General features: G+C 40.4%; 2 protein-coding genes across 2 annotated transcripts; one reads left to right on the top strand and one right to left on the bottom strand.

Annotated features, from left to right (window-relative positions):
* Nucleotides 1-7,238: 7,238 nt before the first annotated feature.
* Nucleotides 7,239-11,220, top strand: LOC110890717 (putative vesicle-associated membrane protein 726). Its single transcript, XM_022138341.2, has 5 exons — nucleotides 7,239-7,491; nucleotides 9,537-9,678; nucleotides 10,043-10,163; nucleotides 10,731-10,793; nucleotides 10,909-11,220. The coding sequence occupies exons 1-5, from the start codon at nucleotides 7,302-7,304 to the stop codon at nucleotides 11,053-11,055; spliced, it is 663 nt and encodes a 220-aa protein (XP_021994033.1). The 5' UTR covers nucleotides 7,239-7,301; the 3' UTR covers nucleotides 11,056-11,220.
* A 1,001-nt stretch (nucleotides 11,221-12,221) lies between these two features.
* LOC110890718 (ankyrin repeat domain-containing protein 13A) lies at nucleotides 12,222-15,033 on the bottom strand. The gene is made up of 3 exons (XM_035979172.1): nucleotides 14,813-15,033; nucleotides 13,071-14,640; nucleotides 12,222-12,688 (listed from the first exon to the last, which is right to left on the bottom strand). Exons 2-3 carry the CDS (start codon nucleotides 14,577-14,579, stop codon nucleotides 12,344-12,346), a joined length of 1,854 nt encoding a protein of 617 aa, XP_035835065.1. The 5' UTR covers nucleotides 14,580-14,640; nucleotides 14,813-15,033; the 3' UTR covers nucleotides 12,222-12,343.
* Nucleotides 15,034-15,693: the final 660 nt, after the last annotated feature.

A 15,693-nucleotide genomic window follows, 5' to 3' on the forward strand; every position in this document is an offset into this window, starting at 1 on the left:
ATCCCCTTTCATGGCCCTTGCCATGGAGTTTTTTGCTAGGTTCTCAACCTGATTTTAGGATACAAAGACAAGTTTGATAAAACAACTTCATTCATTCAAGCAATACTTGCTTTTTACAAAAGGTATTCATAGTGTTGTTCGAAATACATTGTGATACAAACCAAACTTTCCTGTCTAAACATGGAACCTTTTCAGGGTTTTGCCATTCCAATGCCTTGGAAGCCTTTTGCCTTCTGAATCTGCTAGCTTGTAGGATCCACCCTTGTGTGCTTCAAGGATGGTATATGGACCTTCCCATTTTGGGCCAAGCTTTCCTTGATTTTCTTTTTTGCTAGCTTCATTGTTTCTAAGGACTAGGTCCCCTGGCTTGAATCGTTCATTCTTGACTTTCTTGTTGTAGTAGGCTTCCATTTGTTGCTTATATTTGGCTTCTTGAATTGCGGCTTGATCTCGGGCTTCCTCTAGGAGTTGTAAATTCAACATGGTCTCTTTTTGGTTTGTTTCGGGATCCATATTGACAATTCGTTGGGTTACAACTCCTATTTCAGCGGGGATTACAGCCTCGGATCCAAATACCAAGCTATAAGGTGTTTTCTTGTGACTTGTTTTTTCGGTTGTCCTAATTGCCCATAGAACACTAAGCAATTCTTCAAGCCAGTTGCTTTCGTATCTTCCCAATCTTGTCTTGATACCTTCCACTATGCTTCGATTTGCCCTTTCAACCTGGCCATTTGATTGCGGGTAAGCCACTGAGCTGAAAACCTGGTTGATTTTGTACTCTTTGCACCAAACGCTGAAAGGCTTCTCAGCAAATTGCTTCCCATTGTCGGTGACAATCACTCCCGGCAATCCATAACGGCAAATAATGCTTTCCCAAACGAAGTCAATGACCTATTTGCCTGTGATCTTTGCGAGTGGTTTAACCTCGGGCCACTTGGTGAAATAATCTATTGCCACTAGCAAGAATTTTACTCCTCATTTGCTTGGAGGGAATGGTCCAACAATGTCCATTCCCCATTTATGGAATGGCCATGTCGAGGTTATTGGGACAAGATCATGCTTGGGATTTTTTGGGATTGGTGCATGAATCTGGCAAACATCACATTTCTTCAATTGCTCAGTGGTGTCACGATGCATTGAGGGCCAGAAATATACAAGGTTCATGAGTTTTGCAACCACCGACCTAGCTCCAAAATGAGCTCCACATATGCCTTCGTGAATCTCTTTGATCAAATACTTACTTTGCTCAGGACCAACACATCTTAGCAAGGGGGCAAGGTAACCCTTTTTGTAAAGGGTTTCTCCTTGTAGCATATATTGCCTTGCTTTGATTTTAACCCTTTCAGCTTCTACTTGATCATTGGGTAGTTCACCATTTTTAAGGAACTTTTTGATGGGAGTCATCCAGTTTGGATCTTCCTCGGTGACTACGTCTTGAACTTCCAATTCATCAATCGATGGAGCCTTCAGTACTTCTACCAACACCTTCTTGGTGAGGTGGGCAAAGGTGAGAGATGCTAGCTTACTTAAGGCATCAGCCTTTTTGTTTTGGGATCTGGGAATTTGTTTGATGCAGCATGTTTGGAAGGTATTCATCAACTCCTTGGATTTTCCTTATATCTTCTCATGTTGGGTTCTTTGGAAACATAGCTATCGTTTTCTTGGCTTGAGACTAGTAATGAATTTGTGAACACTTCAAGCTTTTGGACTTTCATCTCTTTGGCCAGCCTTAAACCGGCGATCAGTGCCTCGTATTCAGCCTCGTTATTGGTGGTCTGAAAATCAAAATGAAGAGCATATGTGAATTCCAACCCTTCTGGGTTGATCAAAATTAGCCCAGCCCCTGACCCTTCAACACTTGAAGCTCCGTCGGTGAAAAGCTTCCAGGCTTCAGGGTTGGAGGGTTCAGTGGTGGTAGTGTTTACTTCATTGATCATTTGGTTCGGGACTTCCACAATGAAGTCAGCCAAGACTTGGGCTTTGATAGCTTTTCGTGGGACGTAGGTGATGTTGTGTTCACCTAGTTCCACTGCCCATTTTGCCAACCTTCCTGAGTTCTCTGGTTTTTCAAGCACATTCTTAATAGGTTGGTCAGTGACCACTTGTATAGGATGTGCTTGGAAATACTTCTGAAGCCTTCTAGTTGTTTGAACTAGGGCTAGGGCAAGCTTTTCAAGGGGAGGATATTTGGCCTCAACCAATTTTAAAGTTTTGCTGAAGAAATAAACAGGTACCTGAGCCGTGTCCCGTTGTGAGGACTGCACTTATAGCCTCTTAAGCAATTGATAGATAGACTGAAATTAATTCTCCCGTTTCCGGAGCTGCAATGTCTGGCAAGGAAGCAAGATGTTGTTTCATCTGGTTGAAGGCTTCCTCAGCCTCATCACTCCACTTGAAATCCTTCTTATCAGAACAATTTTTGAGTGTTTTGTAGAAGGGTAGGGACCTTTCAGCCAGATTGGAGGTAAAATGCTTCAAGGCTGCAAGCTTCCCGTTTAAGCTTTCAACCTCTTTTTTGGTTTTGGTTGGTTTGGTTTCGAGGACAACTTTTACTTTGTTTGGGTTAGCCTTGATGCTTTGCTTCCCAACAATGTGACCTAGGAATTTTCCTTCTTCGAATCCAAATGAGCATTTTTCAGGGTTAAGCTTCATGTTAACCTTTCTGAGATTCTTGAAAGTTTCTTGGATGTCGTCAAGCATTTGATACTCCGTCTTGCTTTTGATAACCAAGTCATCGACATATGCTTCCATGTTTTTACCAATTTGGCTTGCAAAGGCTTTGTCTACTAGACGTTGGTAGGTTGCTCCAACGTTATTGAGTCCAAAGGGCATCTTCTTGTAGCATAAGATTCCTTTATCAGTGTGGAACGCCGTCTTCTCTTCGTCTTCTTCTTTCATGAGTATTTGGTGATACCCTTTGTAAGCATCAAGAAAGCATTTGAAAGGGTAACCGGTGAGCGAGTCAACCTTGAGATCGATTTCCGGTAGTGGATAGCAGTCCTTAGGACAAGCCTTGTTGAGATCCTTGAAGTCTATGCACATCCTCCAAGAGTTGTCTGGTTTCTTGACCATAACCGGGTTTGCAACCCATGATTGGTACTTGACTTCTCGGAGAATGTCAGCTGATATGAGCTTTTCAACCTCCTGGCAAGCAGCCAGGCTTCTCTCTGGTGCCAAGCTTCTTTTCTTTTGGACCACGGGCTTAACATCGGGTGGTATTCTTAACTCATGCTCAGCAATGTTTCGGGGGATCCCTGTCATGTCTTCTGGACACCAAGCGAAGACATCGCTGTAATGTGTTAACAACTTTTTTCAGATAAGAGAGAGTTTCCTGTGAAAGGCTTGGATTGACCCTTATTCTTTGTTCAGGGTACTTAGGATTTATGATTAGCTTTTGCTTGTCTTCTTCACTTCTGGGACTTTCACCTTCAACCAGGTAGGCCTCTTGAGAGGGTTGAAGGGTTGCTATCCCCTTCTTAGTTGGAAATTTTACTGTGCCATGTCCAACAGACACGGCCATGTAGAAGGCAAACTGTCCTGGTCTTCCTATGATCACATCATAGTTTGAAGGTATGTTAATAACCACAAAGGTGAGTGGCTGGATTCTTTCTTTCCGACCTTCGTTAAAACGAACATTTAGTGTCAACTGCCCTAAAGGCTTGAGGGGGATATCAGCAATACCTTTAATGGAGGTTCCAGAGGGTTGAAGCCTTGAACGTTCTTCATTACTCAAGCGGTTGAAGAACTTCTCGAACATGGTTTCAGTGGCTGCCCCAGTGTCTATGTATGCCCTATATGTATTCAACGTTCCCACAGTAGCTTCTACAACAAGAGGGCTTGAAAGAGGGTCTTTTTTCTGTTGGGGGAAAGCAAACACACTGAAGCTCCCAAGCTACCAACCGTTGTCTTTTATGAGGAACCCTTTCATCAGAGTCCACCATATTGACTTCCTTGCCCTTTCCTTCAGCCATTTTGTCCCGAGCCCCTTTTACCAAATGAGCGAGTTCCCCGGACTTAACAGCCTCTTCAATTCTTTTCTTGAGCTGGAAGCAATCATTGGTGTGGTGACCCTTTTCTTCATGGAACTCACAATATTGTGTGGAGTTCTCATTTTTCCTGCTTTTGGGGAGAGGCCTAGGATGCCTAAAGTTCTGCTTGACTTCTTCTGTTGCAAGGATTTCTTGAGGAGTCTTTGTGAGGGGTGTGAAGCTCATGCCTTTCTCCTTGGTTGGAGGGTTCCAACCTTCAGACCTTCGATGGTCTGAACCCTTCTTTCGTCTGTCATAGGAGTTATAGTTCCCTCTTTTTCTGGCTGGGCTGTTACTTCGCCAACTAGACCCTCTTTTCCTTTGTTCTTTAATATCAACTGCCTCCTCTCCCCGAATATGGGCTTCTGCCCTTTCGAGAGCTTCTTCCAAGGTTTTGTGCAGGGATTTGTTGAAATCTCTTGTGAGATATTTCGAGGTGATAGCGTTCATAAAGCCGGCCACCCTTATTTTCTCATCTGCCCCCACGTAAGTTAGACCTTCCTTCTTGTATCTCTCTATGAATTCTCGAAGGCTTTCGTCATCTCTTTGCTTGATCTGGAAGATCACTGTAGCATCTTTGACATATCGCCTTTGTTGGGAGAAATTGGCTAAGAACCCCTTGCTAAGATCATCGAAGCTTCGAACGCTTCGAGCAGGTAAGTCATTGAACCAGATTCTTGCTGACCCCACAAGGGTTTGCATGAACATTAAGCAACATTCAGCGTTCGACCATTTCTCGATTCTCGCTGCACCGGTAAAGATCTGAAGATGGTCTTCAGGGTCTTCTGTCCCATCATATGTTCTAATGTGGGCCGGCATCTTGATTTTCGTTTGGAAGTCATAATCGGCTATCTGTTGTGAAAAGCATGAAAAGTTGCTTGGTTTATAAGGCTTGGCCAAATCTTCTTCAACCCTTGTACCCACGTTGTTATTACCATTGTTGTTCCCTTGAGTGGCTAGCACTTGATTGATGAAGTGTTGCCACGGGAAGCTGACCATCATCTGGGTCATCATCTGGGACATAGGGTTGAAGCCTTGGAGGCTTCCAGGTGCAACTGGGCAGCTAACTCCAAGGGGAGTGCTCATAACTGCACTTCGTGCCAAGGGAAGCACAGACAGGGCTTGTTCCCATGAAGTTGTTGTAGAAGCTGGAAAGCTTGTTACTGGGGACTGTAGGAGCTGATCTAGGGTCAGCTCGTGGCCTAGAGGAGCACCACTCATAACTGGCTGAGATGAAAAGAGAGGATGTGTTGTGGGGTTTGCCATTGTAGACAAATATGGAACAGGATTTGGAGGATTACTAGGGCCAGCCTCATTCTTGGTTGTAAAAGGTGGAATGGGAGGTCCGGGAGACAGCGTTGGTTCAGGCTCATCGTAGTCTAGACGAATCCTTATTCCCTTATCCTTCTCTTTGTTCACATACTGGTTGAGGAGAGACCTCAACTCAAGGAAATTGTTGCCAACTCCCTCGGGGGTAAGTTCAATACGCGTTGGAGTGTCAGTGACGCCAACATTAGGGGAAGGAACTCCGGATTTGGAAGGAGTTGGAGTGTTAAAGGTAAGAAACTCGGGTGTGCTCCCCGTAGTTGAGAAAGAGGTTGGTATAGCCACATGAGCTTGGCTGCTACCCGGGGTTGAAGTGCTTGGAAGCTGATTTACTTCACCCGGGGATCTACTTTCAGACATGGTGATTTCAAGAGAAAAGAGCTACACTACTAGGTCTTTTTGAGGAGAAATAGCGGCGTAGCCCCAATGTGGGCGCCAACTTGTTGATGCAACAAATAATAGACCAAATGTAGTAGCGAGGGTGGTTAGGCAAAAGGGTTAAAGGGTTTAACCTTGCCTAACGCAGGTCGTGGGGTCCCCCCACGTTTGCAAGACGTGGAAGGAGGTTCACTAGTTTATTTTTATTGTTTGCTGAGGATCCTTCTCTGAAGTGTGTTCAGATTCGGATGAGGAAACAAATAGAATATGTGTGTGTTGGATGTGAAAGGGAGTAGCTTGCATGAAGCAAGTACACGATGTGAATGACCAGAGTTTAAGGAAACAAGTCTGGTCCGGAATGTCCCAACTCAGTAAATGAAGTGTCAATTATATAGGAGAAGACATCTCCCAAAGAGGCATTCATTTGACTAGTGACCTAGCTTGCAGCGAGGGGCTTGCCCTTTCGGGGGTTGAAGCCTTTTGACCCCTGGATAATAGCATGTGCTCTGCAGACCTGCGTTGCTTTTGCGGCTGTGGTTGGTGAAGCAATCCCTGGATGTGACTGGCTACTGTTTTCACACTACTTTACTTCACCTCTACGACTGTTTGACCTTCGAACCCTTTAACCCTTTGAGCACTCAGGTATTTTAGTCCTTTTATATTGTCTTGGGCTACCCCCGTCATCAGATGTGGACAGTGAGGGATGGAAGGCAATGTTGGGCGGTTGTCGGTGAATGCAAACGAGGTGTTGGGTGGCTGTCGGTGGACTTGAGGTTGTCAAGGGTGAAGGTGCGGTGCGGTGGTAGTGGTGGTTGGTGGTGGGGTAGAGAGAGAGGTACAAAAGAAAGGTTTTTTTATATATATATACATACATTTTGTATTAAATTTTTAAATTTAATTTTGTTTTATCTATTAAAATATCTTTAAAGTAAAAAGACTAAACTACCAAAAATAAAATAGAGTGTAGCGTAAAAAACATGACATGTAAGAGTTTAAAAACATAAAGTACGTTTTCTGTAATTTTTAAAGATAAAAAACATACCTTACAACCAGGTATAAACATAAAGAAAAATTTATGTAATTTACTCTACAAACTACAAGAGTAATTATCGAATTTGTATGCACAAATATTTGTACCTTTGTAGCTTAATTAGATTATACATATTTTATATTTTGTGCACTTTTATTATATATTTTTATACTATACTATTATACGTATTAAATAAATTATTTATTAAACATCAATTATTATAACTAACAAAAATACATCATGACATAATGCATACGTCATACAACAGAAATTTGAAGAACCCGCGTAATTTTTCTCTTTCACAAACAACCCCGAAAAAAATTCACCCTCTTTTATTCTTCCAACAATTTTTTTTTTCTGTTCACAAAGATGATATATATTCCACCCTCAATTTTTAAAATCTAATTGAAATTCATATTTTTCTCATATCACCATTATCATTAGAAATATGAATTTCATGAAGGCATGATCAGCCACCATTTGATGTTTTTACATTTTGGTTTTTGAAATTTTGTTGAAGGGGTTTTGGAGAAGAGAAAATGGGGCAGAAATCCTTAATCTACAGCTTCGTGGCGAGAGGGACGGTGATCCTGGCCGAGTATACCGAGTTCAAGGGGAATTTCACCACCGTTGCGGCCCAATGCCTTCAAAAACTTCCTGAAAACAACAATCGGTTCACGTATAGTTGCGATGGCCATACGTTTAACTACCTCATGGATAATGGATATAGTGAGTTGTTTTTTTATTTTTTTAGTTTTTTTTTTATTTTGACATTTTGTTGCGTTTGTGATGTCTTTTTTGGGCGCGCTTTGGTTTTGACGTAAAATTTGGGGATTTTAGTTAGACGAAAAATATGTGGCCATCGACCTGCGTTTTTTTTAATTATATATGAAATATATATTATGGTTTTTTGACTGAGCCAGAGATTTTTGAACGTTAACCCGAAGATTTTTGAACTTAGAAAAGATCAACTGATACACGCTGCGTTTGAAAAATAAAATGAAAAGCCAAAAGAAAAAGAAAATTTTGAACGTCATGATTGCCTCCAAAACCTCATTGTAGAAAATTCGGACGTTGAGTTAAGAGACACCTGAACACCAAAAAAACCGACCGGTGGTGTTGAAACAATGATTAACACCAAAGGGTAACCAAGAGGGTCGTTTCACTTATGGGGTTCAACCTCTTCTCTTGCTCGTGTCAAAGGCCCGAGATCTGCAAAACAGTAAACACCGTTAGTCTCGTTAAGAGGGGAAAAGGGGGTTTTCCCTCTTAACCAGGCTCCGGCGTGAGAATAAGTACTGCTCTGAGATGAATAAAACAGTGTGTGTATAGAGTGAGTAAAGAGAGCCAAGATCCTTAACCTGAATGATGAAGGGTCCTATTTATAGCCGGATGGTGAAGAAGGAGGAAGCAGCTGTGCCAGCTATGGGTGTGCGCCAGCTGTCCGACCAAGGGGAATATCCTCTTGGTCTGCTCTGTCGCGAAGGGTGTAGTGGTACACGTGGCGTCCTTCTATTCGCTTACGCTGGATACCTCGTACTGGTTGCGTCAGACTTGCTCCCTGGGTTGTCGCAGGCCTATGTGGCCTTCTCTCAATGGTGACACGTGTTGTCCTTTATGTTGGACGAAGCATCTTTGATGCCAGCTATGGACCGCCTAGACATCTTCTGGAAGCTTCTAGAAGGTCTTGGTGACATGGATGCCTTGTGTGCACAAAAAGTGGTGTGGTCCCTGCCATGTAGGCAGGGAATTGGGACCATACCTCTTCAGGTGGGAAAAAAGTTGTGGGCCCGTCTTTGTGTATAGCAACTCAACAATATAGAGTTAGAGATGAATTAGAATCATGGATGGAGAATGTTTGAGATTTAATAATAAGTAATAACCTAGACATCTCCAAAAACATGTTAAATATTATTGGGTTCAAAATCATGTGTTAATTTTTTAACATTTGATTGTATGGATTGGAATTTTAACCCATATTTCAAGATATGTGTTAATGTGGGTAATTTTTGGTTGTTTAATGGGTTCATTTGGGAAAATTCATGTTACTCAATGGGTCAAACATGTCACTTGTAGCGGATGCAGGATTTTATTCTAATGGGTTCCTTTTGCTAAATTCCCTTTAATTCTCACTAAATTTTTCTAAATTCTACAAAGTTCTCACTATTTTTTTCCTGTTTTTCCAAACGCACTGGGTTCCTGGGAACCCACAAATGTGGGACGGATCCGCCCCTGCTTGTATAGTTTTATAAAACTTGTTAACTTATAATGGGTCAAAATGGGCACCACCCACCATTGTCACTAGTTGTCACAAAAACAAATATGGCAGATGAACCCATTTTGGTATTTTTTTTTTCCTAAAGCGACCAGTTTCAACCTAAGCCTGTTTTGACCGGAACCCATCTCGACCCGATACATGCTAACCTGATGATTACTAAAGATATATTTTACAAAATTCCATAAGTTTTGGATTTTATATGGTACTTCAGATTTTGGAAAATACTAAAGATATATTTTACAAAGGGCTATTTTGATAATTAGATTGGTCAAATTGGTTATTTGGGTGATTTTACCTAATAAAACACATTCATTATTGTTCAGATTATAAAAAAAAAATCTCTACCAAGGACAAAATACAGAAAAAAAAAACAATAATAAACGAAGACATGTACACTTAGTCACCTAACATTCTTTGTTGTATTCTTTTGGGACTAACCGAATCATATAATGTGTGCTTATGCATTTACATCATCGCAATCTGTTGGCTGTTGCAGCGTTCTGCATTGTTGCAGTCGATTCTGTTGCTAAGCAACTTCCAATGGCGTTCTTGGAACGTACCAAAGACGAGTTCAATAAGAAATATGCAGGAGGCAAAGCTTCAACTGCTGCTGCCAAGAGCCTGAGCAAATCATTCGGGTACCTAACTATCCACCATTCAACGATAGAGAAATTTGTTTTCGCATATCATAAGTTTACTAATATTTATTATAAAATACATGAATATCAATATAAACAAAAAATACATGTTCAAATAGTAAAGTATTTCAAAAACTGATACTCATTCCTTGAAAAATGATACTCATTCTTTATATTCTTTAATATGATAGACGTAGGATTTATGTTTAATTTTTTTAAGTCAAACTCGGCCCAAGTTGACCAACTAGATCTGATTCTGGCCGAGGTTGACCGTGTTTAATCGATTCCGAGTAATTAGGCGGAGTTGAAGAAAATCGCCTCGGCAACCTAACTTGTTTTACAACATTGGTTGGATGGATTTTAGGCCAAAGATGAAGGAACAGATGAAATGGTGTATGACTCATCCTGAGGAGATCGACAAGGTTGCTAAGGTGAAGGCACAGGTTGATGAAGTCAAGGGAGTTATGATGGACAACATCGAGAAGGTATTATTCGACAAAAATATCAATGTTTAAGTTAGACTTCTACTAGGGTTGCATTTGCATACATAACATATGCTAAAGCCTGGCAAAAGTCAGGTAACATGTCAAAATGGGTGCGGGTCAAACTGGATATGGGTTGTTTTTTCCGGTCTTAGTGAATATGTCAATTTTGGTTTAGAACAAAATAGACTCTAGTAGAAACGTGTTATTTTAGAAAAATAAAATTAAGATGGCTGACACTGCTATATTTGTTTTATGGCGGCTAGTGGCAACGGGGGGCAAAAGTGGTGGCAGGTGGGGCCGGTTCATTTGGACCCACTATAATTTAGCTAGTAAGAGTGACCCATTTTGACCCGTAAATTAATTTAAAGTAAACCAAATCAACCCATTTAGCAAACGAAAATTACCCAAATCAACCAATTTCTTGAAAAATGGGTCATGACTGTCGGGTGTACGTATGCTTTAGTTTTATTTTGGTGTAACAACGTAAAATTTTATGTGTACGCGACGGTTCATTTTTTGCTCACTTACTCTAACTAAATACTTCACTACAAAATATGACGCGCGCAGGTTCTTGATCGTGGAGAGAAGATTGAACTATTGGTCGATAAAACTGACAACCTTCGCAACCAGGTTTGTTATTTGCGTAACTAGAATGCTTTCAACGATGATATAGTTGACTGGTTGGATTCATAGTTATACAAGATTTAAGATTAAATTTTTTTCAATAATTGGTTTCTTGTTTTAGGCAAATGATTTCAAGAAACAAGGAACCAAGATGAAAAGGAAGATGTGGATTCAGAATATGAAGATCAAACTTGTCGTGTTTAGCATCGTACTCGTTTTGATTATGTTGGTGGTTCTCTCAATCTGCAACAACATAAGGTGCTTTTGAAGGTCACCAAATACTCCCTATTCTGCAAGGCTTAACCAGAAGTGTATTCTACATTGACTACCTTTGTTTACATTCTTCTCCTGCTTGTCTTTTAGGAGGTAGGAGTTTTTTTGGGCATTTTTCATGCTTGATGTACATGTTGTAATATCATAATTTTTTTGGGCATTTTTCATGCTTGATGTACATGTTGTAATATTATAATGACTTATTAAATTAATTATGAAATAAATCTAAGAGCATTTGTGCAATGTTGGATAAAATACCACCACCACCACCACCACCAATAGCAAAGCTAAGGTAGGGTCTGAGGAGGGTAAGATGTAGACAGCCTTACCTCTACCCCGTAGGAATAGAGAGGCTCCTTCTAGTGAGACCCCCGACTCGATCTATTGACAAGGTGCATTTGGCTATTTAATTTTTAGTTGGGTCCCACTTTTTATAATAAAGGTTACATTTTGCAAGCGAAGGGCCCGCGCCCGCCCTTATATGCCCATTTTTGTCCTTCCACATGGAAGAATGTCCAATTTGTTTGTTCAAAGAGGATCAAAGCGCTAAGGCTTATGTCATGATTGCGAGTTGCGACACCTTAGGCAAATCCCATATCATCTCATCAACAGGAAAAATAAGAGTCATAAGAAACGCCCAGTCTAAAATAATACCAACTCATATTGGGTGCATTAATCGTGCATGAAAAGTGCACTCAATAGTTAAACACACATGAGTTGGAGTAATTTCATGATAGTGACCTCTTAGGAAATCTCTACCCGGGAAACAAAAAACAAAACTGTAAGCTCCTTATAGGAAAAACATTAACAAACAATATTGATCGGTATGAGGGTCAGATGTCATATTAACAAAGATGATAAACGTCACGTTTGTCTTCACTACGCATTGCGGATGCTATAAGTATAATCTTGTTGTATATTCATACAATCTCCCTCAATCATGTCGGCTTGATACACACGTCTCTTATGGTTACGAAGGTTGATCATCGGCTAATAAACGTCTCGTTTGTCCTTCATAAAGGTATTGTAAGCCTATAAAAGGCAGAGAATTTACAATATTGGATATGAATGATATGAATTAAGTCCAAGTCTTCCCTATTAATATCCTGTATCTTTCTACTTCTTTCTGTCCCGATTCGGTACACATCATAACTCAGCATGAACAACTTAAGAATCACAGAGTTTTTATATAACTATATCTTTATACCCCACAGTTTTGTTTATAAACTATTATTATACATTAGTAAATACCAATCAAACCAATGTACCAATTTATCATGTTCCTAAACTCGGTTACTCCCTTTCGAGTTCTTCATTTCTTTGCTTCTCTTTTCCTGCATCTTCTTCTTCTTTTCTTCGGCTGTGATCCACGTGTAGTCAGCAGGAATCACAAACGGGTCATGATCGTTATCTACACATGAAGTTGAAGCGCTCGTTGATGAGCTGAGGTGTTGATACGGAGCTTTGATCCACTGATACCAAAATGACGAGCTTGTGCTTGCTGGGAGATTGTGATCTGTGGGTAGAGGACTCGAAGGTGGTGTTGAAAATTCATCCAACGGCTGTAATTCTTCGAATTTTGTGAATGTAACCAACACCCGTACGGTGGGGATCACCGGAATGGCGACCTGAAAGTGTAAAACCATTCTTAGCAAGAAACATTAGCAGAACCGTACACGTTTTGGCAGATCTGATGTTTTTGTTTTGTTTATTGGGGGTCAAATTTAAGAATGAGTCGTTTTCTTTATCCTGAACGCGTCGAAAGTCACCCAAAATATATTTAAATGCATATAACCTCCAATAATCTTTATTTAAAACTTGCATAATTAGTGTAATAATATAAGTGTTTGCAGATCGACCCGACTAACGCATTTTGACAATCTCCCCCCCCCCCCCCCCCAGCCAAGCTCAGGTCCCACTGCAGGATATTGGTGGGTCCCGTGAGTTTACGGGTAACATGCTACAAGAACATTAACCGAAACTTAATAATGTAAAGAAAGCAAAGCAAACCTTAACAGGAAACGTGCCGATTGGAAGTTTTGTGGTAAGTAATTCTCTTAATCTTCGTATCGCCTTCACTTTATTCGCCAAAATATCAAGCAAAGGCAATAGTTCATCGGTATGCAACGGAAAATCAGGCGAAAGCCAAAGAATCGGCCTCAACCCTTTCTTATACTCGCTCTCGTGGTTTCCATCTCTTTTCTTACCGAAACGTTTGTCATTTCTATCCTCATCTCCGCTAGAAACGATATCTATAGAACGTTTTCCGGATATAACTTGACTTTGACTACTCTTAGTATCCCGTTTTCTCCATCTATCGAACCAACCTTTCTTTCCTTTTTCCCGCTTGTTATAATTATTTTCATGACTAAAACCGTCTTCAATTGGGATATCTATTCGCTCACGAGAACCACGCTGATGCTTAACAGTCCCGTTGCTATTTTCACAGTCCTGATCCAACGAACTGGACTTTAACGCCTCTTCAAGTTGCTTGCGCTCTTCATCGGTCAAAATATCATTTAATTCTTCCCTATCCATTTCGTTGTCGTTACCATTTGTAAACAACTCATCGTCCGGCTTAACCCCCGGAGCCCTTCGCGATTTAATACTCACAACAACATTTTGCATATCGTAAACTTTCGCTTTCCAATTCCCGACGAATTCCGTTTTCTCGAACCCTCTCCACGTCATCTGCGGCACAAGAACCGCTTGCGTCACGTCAATCCCGGGCCTAAATATATTACTCCGAGACATCGCTTGAACCTCCTGGTTCACCTCTGCATCAGTGGCAGACCCACCCGCACCGTCCAACGCGTTCATCACTTCTTTATCCTTATGCAAAATCACACAAAGCGACCCGGGCTTCACCTTCCCATCTTCCGAACCATCACCTAAAAACAAAAACGTTTGATCGGCCCGTTGAATTCTAAAACCATCGAAACCCGCTAGCGTCGTATCAGCCCGCAAATTCGCACCACGTTTCCAAATCTTGTACGTATCCGACGGAGCAATCCGGGAAATAAACGGGATAACCGAGCTTTCGAACTGGAACGTTATCTCCATATAAAAATCGCGCATCCTCCTCATCGTTGCTAATAACCGCGGTAACCTTCTACACCACTTAGCCCAAGCCGCGGGTTGATAATGTTTTATTATAATCTTGGCAATAACTTCTTCACGGCTGCATATCGCTTCTTGTAACGCACTCCACCCGTGCTCGTTCTGCAAGCTCCAATCGGCGCCAGCACGCATAAGAATCTCCGTGGCGACAATGTCACTATTCTTGACCGCTAAATGAAGCGGGGTGTCCCGGTTAGGGACATCCCTGCGGTCGATCACCGCGGAGATCGCGTCCGCCTTGGCTTCTTCCGCAACCGAGTCGGATTCGGTCCGGATCATGGAAGGGTCAACGAGCCGAGGGAGACCCGCGATTATTTTCTTTAACCCAGTGTAATCTTTGGTCAATACTGCTTTGTGTACAGGACTATGTGCATATGGGGCAACATCTAGGGTTTCCATTTTTCAGCAATTAGGGCAAAAGTTTCAAACTTTTTTACTTAACAAACCCTAATTAACCATCTGAAATCAACAGAAATTGGAATTAAAATTGGGAATTCTGTTTAACCTAAATACATAATCAAATTAAAGTAAAATAAGAACACAATCAAATTGTATTAAATTATTTAATCATATAATTGTATAAAACAGAGTAATAACAGAGTAAAACAGAGCAAGATCATGAAATGATACCTTTTTTATGGTTCTTGTGGTTTGATTGATGAAATTGAGATGAAAAAACATGTGGGAAGAAGACGATTGAAGGGTTTGGATGATCTTGAAATGGGAATTAAGAAAGATGAAACAGAATCAAAGAATATTGAAGATAAACTGTGTGATGGAAGCAAAAAAGGGTATAATTGTTTGTGTTAGAAAGGAATAATAATAAGAAAGTTGAAAGAAATGGTCAAAGAATATGTGTATTTATGAGACTTTTATTGAACAGGTGTTGCTTAAGGTGGTATAGAGATGATGGATGTATCAAAGTTTCTATTTTTGTTTTCTAGTTGTTTTCTATTTTTTAAATATTTTTAAATTTTTATTTATTTTAGGTTGTATGAATTTTTAAATAGATTCTTAGTAAATTACTTTTTGAGTCTCTATATTTTACTGGTTTTAATTACTTGAATCCAAAATTAAAAAAGTTTAACGTCCTGAGCTCATAACCGCTCATTTTATAACGTTTTGAGTCCAATTTTTAACACTTGTACTTTTGATTTTGGACTCAAGTGGTTAAAATCACTCAAATACAAGGACTTAAAACGTTATAAAATGAGCGGTTAAGGACTCAGAGCGTTAAACTTTTTTATTTTGAACTCAAGTGGTTAAAACCACTAAAACACATGGACTCAAAAAGTAATTTACTCTAGATTGTTGCTCGAAATTCGTTTAAAGTAATAAAAAGGATAGATTAAAACCAGCTTGTATAATTTTTAGATGAGTCGGGCTGACTTGTATAAGTTTTGTCTCGAGTTAGAGACATAGAGGCAAGACGAGCTCGTTTTTTATCTCGTGTAATATGTCTAAATATGATAGAACATCATTATTCTCTTTGTTTAGGAAAATAGTCATTTTA

Source organism: Helianthus annuus, chromosome 11 (assembly GCF_002127325.2).
Source record: "Helianthus annuus cultivar XRQ/B chromosome 11, HanXRQr2.0-SUNRISE, whole genome shotgun sequence".
NCBI classification, from domain to species: domain Eukaryota; kingdom Viridiplantae; phylum Streptophyta; class Magnoliopsida; order Asterales; family Asteraceae; genus Helianthus; species Helianthus annuus.

What these genes read in the sequence shown, in the direction of transcription:
- LOC110890717 (XM_022138341.2), top strand. Translation starts at nt 7,302, where the DNA reads ATGGGGCAGAAATCCTTAATCTACAGCTTCGTGGCGAGAGGGACGGTG. An exon ending in AGCCTGAGCAAATCATTCGG is followed by an intron (nt 9,679 to 10,042) that starts GTACCTAACTAT and finishes GATGGATTTTAG; the next exon opens with GCCAAAGATGAAGGAACAGA. An exon ending in TGATGGACAACATCGAGAAG is followed by an intron (nt 10,164 to 10,730) that starts GTATTATTCGAC and finishes TGACGCGCGCAG; the next exon opens with GTTCTTGATCGTGGAGAGAA.
- LOC110890718 (XM_035979172.1), bottom strand. Translation starts at nt 14,579, where the DNA reads ATGGAAACCCTAGATGTTGCCCCATATGCACATAGTCCTGTACACAAA. An exon ending in TCGGCACGTTTCCTGTTAAG is followed by an intron (nt 12,689 to 13,070) that starts GTTTGCTTTGCT and finishes TTACACTTTCAG; the next exon opens with GTCGCCATTCCGGTGATCCC.